At 39.4% G+C, this 9,187-nt stretch overlaps 1 protein-coding gene across 2 annotated transcripts in view; it reads right to left on the bottom strand.

Moving 5' to 3' along the window:
* Positions 1 to 485: 485 nt before the first annotated feature.
* KCNQ1 (potassium voltage-gated channel subfamily Q member 1) overlaps positions 486 to 9,187 on the bottom strand; it is a 353,917-nt gene continuing 345,215 nt past the window's right edge. For both annotated transcript variants that reach the window (XM_082057566.1, XM_082057567.1), the window contains one exon: positions 486 to 2,770. In XM_082057566.1, the coding sequence (XP_081913692.1) occupies positions 2,570 to 2,770 (201 nt within the window). In that variant the 3' untranslated portion in view covers positions 486 to 2,569. The remainder of the gene's footprint in view (positions 2,771 to 9,187) is intronic.

The raw sequence follows: 9,187 nt of genomic DNA, 5'->3' as shown, positions 1-9,187 counted from the left end.
CAATCTCAAGGCAACTTGCCATCAGCCTTGAGAATCTGTAAAACATGGTTATTCCCAGGATTCTGGTAACGGGGACTTTTGGATGGATATAGACCAACTGACACATCAAGAAATGGAAATTATCTTGAGCATGAAATGTTTGCTGTGCCAGACTGTTATCACTGAGATTAGCTGCCAAACACAAATAAGTATGGTCTTGGGAATAAACAGGGAGGAACGGATGCATTTTCTGGGTAATGCATAGACCTGGCTGCTTTCAGCAAGGGCTACAACACACACCTTTCTCCCTAAGGCCACCCTAGCTGATTAAATCCTGTTTTTCTTTTACTTCTCTAGTAAGGAATCAGCAGAAGGTTTCCAGTCCCACATTACAAATAAGGCACCTGTACACTTTGCAGTGAGCTAAGAGAAAAAAGAAAAGCAAAGCCAACAGCTTTCTTGTGTGTATCAAGTGTCTGGATTTTAGAACAACCAAAAGACATGGCTCTCTTGTCCTGTATTTTATTAGGAAATTAACAGGCTGTTTGATAACCTGAAATTACATACTGAATCTCATTTAAAAAATGTTCAAAATCATGACAATAATTTTGATTTCTATAAAACATAATGCCAGATACAATTCCTGTTTATGCCCGTAAATTTCTACATCCTTAACATTTATAATTGTAATGTAATCTGTAAAGTTAAATATAGTATACTTTTCTCTGCAGGCCAAGTGAAAAAGATTCAATGTTGAAAAGAAAGCCTGGAATATGAGCAGCACTCTGAGAAGGTTCTCTGCGATCTCACTTCATTACACATCAGTATTTCAGACTGCTCAAAGATGTTAAAGACTGGCGATATTAAATGCTGTGCAAAGTTACGAGGCTTTAGGGCATCGGTTTTCCAGGAGAGGGAAAGGGTCTGCAGTGGGGTACAGGCTCTGCAGTGAGGGGAATGGGGTGCACTGGGTGGGTGTGATGCTCAAAGTGCAAGGGCTGATAAATCTGTCCACATTTGTCTACATCTCCCACTTTTGCCAGCGGTGTTGGATTGCCACCACCACCACCATGCTGGACTAAATAGCTTTCCCTGACACTATGTTCCATGTTCACAGCAGGGCTGGTATGATGCAGGTGCTGACTATCTGCAAGGGCTGAATTTCAACCTTAGTAATCAAAGCCCAAATCCTGCTCATGTTGTGTATGTGAAAAATCACACTGAGCCAGACGCTGCTGGCTCTGTCGCAAGTGTCACGTGGGATAATGTGGCTCAGCTCCGACAGTTGTAGCTCAGGCCCTCAGTCCTCTATCTTAGAGCCGGCACCTCTCAATACCAAATGACCCCTGTAGGTAGCTGAATTTCTCAAGATGTTATCCATTAAACCACGGGTGTCAAACTCATTTTCACCAGGGGCCACATCACCCTCACGGTTGCCTTCAAAGGGCCGAATGTCATGTATGTAGTAGTAGGTATGTATAAAGTATGTATTTATAAAGTCCTAAAATTACATTCGGCCCTTTGAAGACAACCGCGAGGCTGATGTGGCCCCTGGTGAAAATGAGTTTGACACCCCTGCATTAAACTGTTCAAAGTGTCGTATGTGCTGTTTGGAGGACAGATGCTTTCCTGAACTGCGGCCTCGATTCCTGTGAGGATTATGGATGCTCAGTAAGTGGCCAGCTCAAGCACTTGACCAGCAAGTCCAGTCACTTCAGCCTCTTGCACTATTCTAGGCGACTGCAGTTAAAAACCAGTAGATTTAAGAAGTAGTTTGCCACCTTTTTTTAAAAAAGCTATTTCAGGACAAGTACATTCAGACCACTGTGTTTCTACTTATACATAAATTCTTTGGCAACAATTTTCTAGAAAGCAGAATATTTTTTCCTATGTAATACTTTATTGTCTCCCCATGAAAAACTGCTATCTTAAAAAATCTGTAGCACTTTCTATTATAAATAGTACTGTTCCAGATTAAGGATTAGTTCCTCCCTGAAGAAAAACAGATTTAAAAACCCTCGTCATTATCTGATAACTGTTTATGTAGCGATGTTAAAATAAAACAGAAAAAGAAAATCATTCAGTATGCGGTTTGTCATTTTCTAGAATGTTAGTGTATGTTTATACAATAAAACCAACATAAGTTATTCTAGTTTGTTTTAAAAACCTTAGTAATAGAAATATATTGCTGTCTGCAGATTCATAAACAGAATGCGCTTTTTCCATCCAAGTTCAAGTATTATTAGAATATTATTATTACTATTATTATTATTGAAGGAGCTCTAAATCCTTGTCATTTTGCCTGTCTTTACATTGTTTTGGTCTTTCTGAGAAATAACGAGTTGTGATCATTTGTTCATGAACAAAATCAACATGGAGCTTCAGTAAGTTTTGCCTGGTAGAAGGCAGCCTGGCAATCCTTTGGCTATTCTGAGCGGCTTTAGAAGAACATATCTGAGACTAGTGGTATAGATACAATGGCTGCGTGATTTCTTGGATGGCTGATGAACTTAATTCCTTCCAAGTTCTCAACATTCAGTCTCATTTAAAGGACAAAGGTGGGAAGAACCCAACCCAAACTTATACTACATCAGGAGATATCATCTTCATTTCTTCTTGGTACTGTGAGTTGCTCATAGGTTGGCAGGGTATTATTAGGGAGGAAAAGATCCGAATTGATGTTGTGGCCTCTCTGAGGTGATCTGTTGTTCCCTTGATCCCCTTGCTGACGGGAAATCAGATGATGCAGCATGTCTGTAATGAGGTTCAGCTTCTGGTCCATCTGTGTAACCTATAAAAAGACAAAGAGAAGGTTTATTTAATAGCAGCACATGAGAAAATTGTAACAAACAGGGCAATAAAAACGCAATATTACAATGACAGTTTTCTTAATTAGGATCACAACAACCCTTATGAAGACACCACAGATTCCCAGTTCATCAAACAGGGCATTAGAAATCTAACGCAAGTTGGATGAGGACAGGTCTGTTAACACTCACCTCTGAGACGCACTTTGGCACTCATTTTATACCTGGATGAATGAATGACAAATGGGCTTTTGAAGAGAAGTGCTGGAGCAGAGAACTAGGTCCCAGAACTGAGATTCTGTGGGGTTTTGTTATTATTACGTCCATATATTTTGAAAACATGATAAACTTCTAACATGCTTATATGCCTTAATAATATCAATATGTTCTAGTAAAGATCTGCTCTATTTGCAATGATCTAATCAACTCTAAGCTAGGACTGACTGATGCTCTTTGTTACATTTGGGTCCAATTACCAGCTCAGGCTACAAAATAGTCCACAGATATTTTTGTCAATGTGAGTGTAGAGCAGCTGGGGTCTGTGGCAAGGGCTGGGAGTGGATCATGATTCAGTTTTACACTCCCCTAATGACACAGTGTTTGCTAGAGTTGCCTTTTGAATGACAGGATTCACAGCAAGCCAGAAACTCTTCTAAGATGGGTGAAAGTTGATTTTTCAACTGGGGAAGGCTCAACTTCAATCCATAATGCTAATTTTCTTCTGCCTTTAGATAGAAGCTCATTTATTTATTTATTTTGTTTTCCCTCTTTCTGCGCTTCTAGCCTTAAGAAGAAAATATAATGAAAAAACAGGATACTCAATAGAAACTAGGTTATGGATTTGTCCAAAATTTAGACTCTATTTGGTGTACATTTGCGGTCCTCAGAGGAAAATAAAGAACAGAATGTTTCTAGGAGCAGCACAGATTCAGTCTCTGGTTTCTTGCTTTTTCCAGTCAAGAAGTAATCTGTGCCCTCCCTTTTATCTGGCATGGGAAGCCTCTTCTCTGTGCTGCCTCCAATGTACTGAGCCAAACGTCCTGAGGGGAAGATGGGCTCTTCCTGCTTCAAAGTCTTGCCCACTCTCTGCCCCTTGGCATGGCAAGCATTGAAATTGGGCAGCGAGTCTGTCCTATGGCCTCGTGCTTCCTTCTGCAAGCCTAATGAGAAAGCCATGATTTTGCCATTGTAGTCTCTGACTAGAGGGATCCCCAAACACTAAGTAAATTTTAGGCAAAAAGATGTCATAGGTTTTAAAAAGGGAAAAGAAAGTAAGTGCAAAAAAACCCGTGATAGGAATAAATTTATGCCTGAAATATCTGCTAGAAAGTAGTGAAAGGCACATAAAACCGCCACAGAGAGCATGAGTGGGAGCAATTTATATGTACCTGGCTATCATCCAAGTATCACACAGGATAGTAAAAGACAGTAAGGCTGAGCAGAACATCAACAAACCTGGAGGATTTCAGCAGAGACTAAAATGTTTTTCCACCATAGAGAAAATGCTGTTTTTTTCAAACACTTTGTACAACTGGTAGGGAAGCAGATACAGTGATTTAAAAATATGAGGTGCCAGAGATTTATACTTTGCAGCTGGTTTTGAAAACATTAGGCAAAGCACCCTACATGGTACATGAAACACTAGTAATTCTGGATGGAAATGGCTGTTGAAAGATGAGATTCTTCAAACGAGGAAGCTGAAGAACACATAAGTTCAAGATTTCTTGAAGAAAAAGTAGATGGAAAACTGAGCAGATCATCAGGTTTTAATTTCCTCACTACTTATTCTCTCCCTTCAAAAACAGCACGCTTTGCCCAAGTGCTGCCCATCACAGATGGCAAACTCACGATGCTCCAAGTGTGACAGTACAAATCAGCTAAAGTGTAGCCTGAAAAATATCTCATTCCTCCATCCCCACTGCCCAGGTATCACTTGCTTTCTGAGACAGCTGTGCTGGAAGGACTGTAGTGGAAATCTGCAGACAAACAGCTATCTTCAGAGCCCAAAGGGCAACTTTTCCTCTAACAATAAATGTATTTTTGCTAGTTATTCTAAACTAACATGGGGATTTATATATATATATATATATATATATATATATATATTTCTTAATTTGTGATTCCAGGCAGGGATTACCAGAGGAAACACAGACCGAAGATATATCTGGAAAATGTGCATTTATGAAACTCTTGCAGTGAGGAGCTATTGAACATGACAGTAGATTGGACTGAGATCTGGATAGCCCTTCAACAGCTGTGCATCTTGGTGATGAAATACTGGAGAGAAGTGAGATGTGAATATTCCTGCTGGGAAATAAATTCCCAGAGATAATTGTCTAATTTTTTCTAGGGAACAAGGTTTGGCTGCTGCAGCTGTGGAGTGCAGGAGGCCCATAGAAGCAGAGGCAGAAGCTAATTACTATTGAGCTGAGTCATGTGAGTTAAAAGTAAAGACCTTCATCTTCTACGTTCCTGCTTATTGGGGTAGGCCTCTAAAGCCGCAAAGCTTTTGTGGAGAGAGGTCCAGATATCTGGTTGTGTTTAATTGTTGTTTAATGAGTTTTGCTTCCCAACAAAGCAAAGCATTTCTCAGGGAGTCCTGCGCCCGTGAAGGGCTTGTTCCAAGACACGCTGAAGTCAGTGGTAGTTTTTGGCAATCACAGACTTCCAGTGACTTCAGCAAGCTCTGGATCAATTTTGGACTGAATTGTCAATCCCAAATAGTAAAATATTATTTGGATATTACAAGAGAAGGAGCAGCCTGGATTTCTGTACATTGCTCTGCTCATGCTTCTTGGGGCTGGATCAGAAAAGATGACATTGGCAAATGAGATGTCAATGGGATGATGGTCCCCCATCCTTGGTTCTGCCAAAGGGGTGTCTTCTGCCTAAAGTATCAGACATTTGAAAGAGAGAATTAAAAGCCACCTGAAGGCGACTTCTACTGTCATCACAGGCCTCTGATGTACAAGAATAAGAGGCTTATTGGTGAACAGCCTTGCTTATTAACATTCCCAATCTGCTCGTCGTCATCCAAACACACATCCCGAAATAGATAATTCACTTGTTTGCTGCAGAGATAATTATACCCACTAGAAAAATCTCACTCATTTTATTAAACCAGCTTTATGCACTTAGCATGGAGAAGTGTATCATCTCCCCTGAATTATACTTTCAAACACATTTACTTGATTAGAAATTAGCTATGATGCCAGAAAGAATAAAAGTAAAGCAAACACAAAAATTGCTGATGTTGCTATAATCTTAACTGCTTTGGACAACTCTGATCCCTCTACTTAAAACAGCAAACAGTGTTAATTATGTAGAAAAATAACTCAGACTGATTTGTTTCTTTTAGGAAAAACGAAGTAAGCTCTTTCTAGCTGATTTATGTTTCATTAGAGGCATGATGTTTGGATGATCAGATTCTTTATATGCAAATAATTTCCTTCGTATTTTATAGTTGTTGGGGAGAGGAAGCAGGGTTTGAAACTCTTCAGAAATTACACAGCACTGTTACTCCTAAGTCTTACTGAAATATTGTATGAAAACAAGATTTTTCCATCCTCCAAGATAAGGTTTTTTTCAAAAAGATCCAAGGAACATAGATTAAGCACAGACGGAGAGAAACAGATTTAAACAAGTTTTGAACCTAGCTCTTGGAAATGAATAAAACAGTCCCATCCAAGCAGTGCACTGCAAAAAACCCAACAAACCAAACAGTACTTCGCTAAGACTGGAAGATTAGAGCACAAATTTTAAGCAGCACATCAGGAACAAATGTAGCTACATTACAGAACAGATTTTTGCTATTCCTCAAGAACTCACAGAGGCACCTGAGTACTCTGACACCCCACACAACTGACTAGTGGTGATGACGCAGTTCCTATCAACCACAGGGTCCTCTCAGGTCACATTTTCAGGAGAAACAGTCCCCTTCAACAGGATATAGAATGACATGCCAACTTCTATAAAGGTAACAAAGGCAATCCAGGATGTGTTAGTGAACAAGACAGAGACCGTTCTTGTGACGAGAGAAGACAAAAATAAAATGAGCAATTTATCTATTAAAATTCTCCAGATCTTCATATTATATCCATTTAAAATGATCTGTAATTTTAAGCATTCATAGCAAATTCATGGTATGATTCAGAACATGAACTGTAACAATAAATTTCTTTCCTTGCTTTTAGAAACAAAAAACCCAAAGAAACCCAAGTGGCTCCAGGGACATCTGGAGAAGAGCCTCCTTCGTGCACCCCTGAAATGGAGAACTAAAGAGCAGCACTCTGGAGACCCACTCCCCAAACTTACTTAGGGATTTACTGTGAAGGAGCAAGGACAGGCGGAATTACAGAGCTGAGGGGAACGCTATTTTCAGCCATGGATATTCAGGATACTGGGGAAGCCAAATGACAAAATCAGGAGTTTGACATCATTTAGGCCACAAAGACCGCAAATTACTAACAAGTTATGCCAAGCGCTGTTTCATGATCTGGAGGGATCAAGGTTGATTAATGATGTTGATTAAAGCTGTCTCATCTGCCTTCTTTCTCATTCTCAGAGATGTCAAAAGTAAATATTAGGGGTAAAAATCATAGTCCCTTTGGACAGAATGGTGGTTTATAACCACCTATGTTCTTAACATGGTTGACTGATTAAACAAATAATTTGTGCTTAATCAAGAGATTTTTTTCTCAGCACAGTGCTCACTTGGTGCATTCAGGGGGACTGTGCTTGTTCTTAGTACAGAAAGTTGAGCAGGAAGCTGCTAAAGGAGAAGAGGAAAACCAGAATGCAAGCTACGACTGGCTGAATTAAAATGTGACAAACGAAAATTTCAACTACTTTTCCAAAATTAGACTCCCAAGCCTGCTACCCTGACTTATCTTGAGTAGCATTCATTCCTGGGGGTATGGCTTTTTAGCTCAAAGGGAACCAACTCTTTAAGGCACTTTTTCAAAATAATTGAAGATGACCGGGCAGATCGTCGTGTATTTGTCACTGCTGGTGGCCTCTTAATAAGGAGGACCCTATTGTTCTACAGTGTGGCAAACTTCTAGGGAAAGAAAATGATGCTTTCTTCATCTGTGCATCCTTATAAGCAGTGTTCTATAGAGTCCCTAATGTATTGACTATTCAATACTATACTCAGTAACGAGCTAGCTTTATATTTCAGAAAAAATGTACAAAAATGTCCTTTCTGTTAACAAAACCACTGTCAGACACACTAATGACTCAGTTGAAGAAAATATAAGAGGCAAAAATTATTCCAGAACTTATGATACCTGTTAATGGCAACAATATGAAGGAAGGTACTGGTATCAGCAGTACTTCAGAAAACAGTGAGTGTGTTCTGCAAATGAAGGTGTGGTTATAAATCGTGTTTTTCTTCAGTGGGATCCATCCAGTTTAAGCAGTGTACTTGAGAATCTTTGAGGAAGCTTCAGAAAGCTGCTTACCTGGCTCCTCTTCTTGCCAAGTTCCTACACATTTTGGTATCTCAATATCTCTAAAAATGAATGGTTTAGTTTTGAGGGCCCTGTGGACAGCAACATATATGATGTTAGGAGTGGCTTTTCAGAGAAGCTCAGGGATAGGTATGAGAATATTCACAGAGGATTTACTTTGAACGTTTCTTTATACCTATAATAGTGGCATCAGAGACTAATAATTTCATTATTATTAAATAAAGTTTCTTTCTTCAGATACAGGACTCTTCAAATATTATGGAATGAGTCTTCCTTCCATTTACAGTTCCCAAGATCCCAGATTCTTGCAAATCCCCTAATCAGAGCTTCTGGCTTCAAATCATTTATTTTGTTGTCAGAAATCAGGCAGCACTCTTGCTGGAGGTTATATACCCATTGCTGAGGTGTTTATAGGAGAGTGTAATCTGCGTGAAGGAAGATTTGTTCTCCAGACTGTCTGTACTTTCTCTTGAGAGTTGGCCAAAGAAGGGAGTATGTGTGCGGTGTCTGGAGGAAGGATAGAAGAAGTGAAGCCAGTGAGAAAACACTCTCCTCTAGTGTAAGATTACTCATCACTAGAAAAATATAAAGGCTGAGCTTCTGAGTAACAAAATTAACAGGTTTTGAGGGTTACATGTGACAAGTCACTTTCAAGTCAATGAAAATTTTAGACACTGTAACCACTGTCTTAACTGACGACTAAAATGGATAACTTTGAGACAAAAAGCATCTTTAGAAAGAAAGATTTTTGCTACACACTGTGTCCTAAAATCATGCATAAAGCTATTAATGCCAATCTCTTCTTCACTTTGAGATACTAAGAATTTTCTGGGTTTTTTCGATAAACTGAGACTGTTGCCGGTCTCATCTGACTCTGCATTTTTATAGTAAAATACTTCTACACTTCTCAAAAGTGTCAGAAAACCTCTT

This window comes from Streptopelia decaocto (genome assembly GCF_964273445.1).
Source record: "Streptopelia decaocto genome assembly, chromosome: 7".
Taxonomy (NCBI): Eukaryota; Metazoa; Chordata; class Aves; order Columbiformes; family Columbidae; genus Streptopelia; species Streptopelia decaocto.
This window is presented reverse-complemented; position numbering and strand designations above follow the sequence as displayed.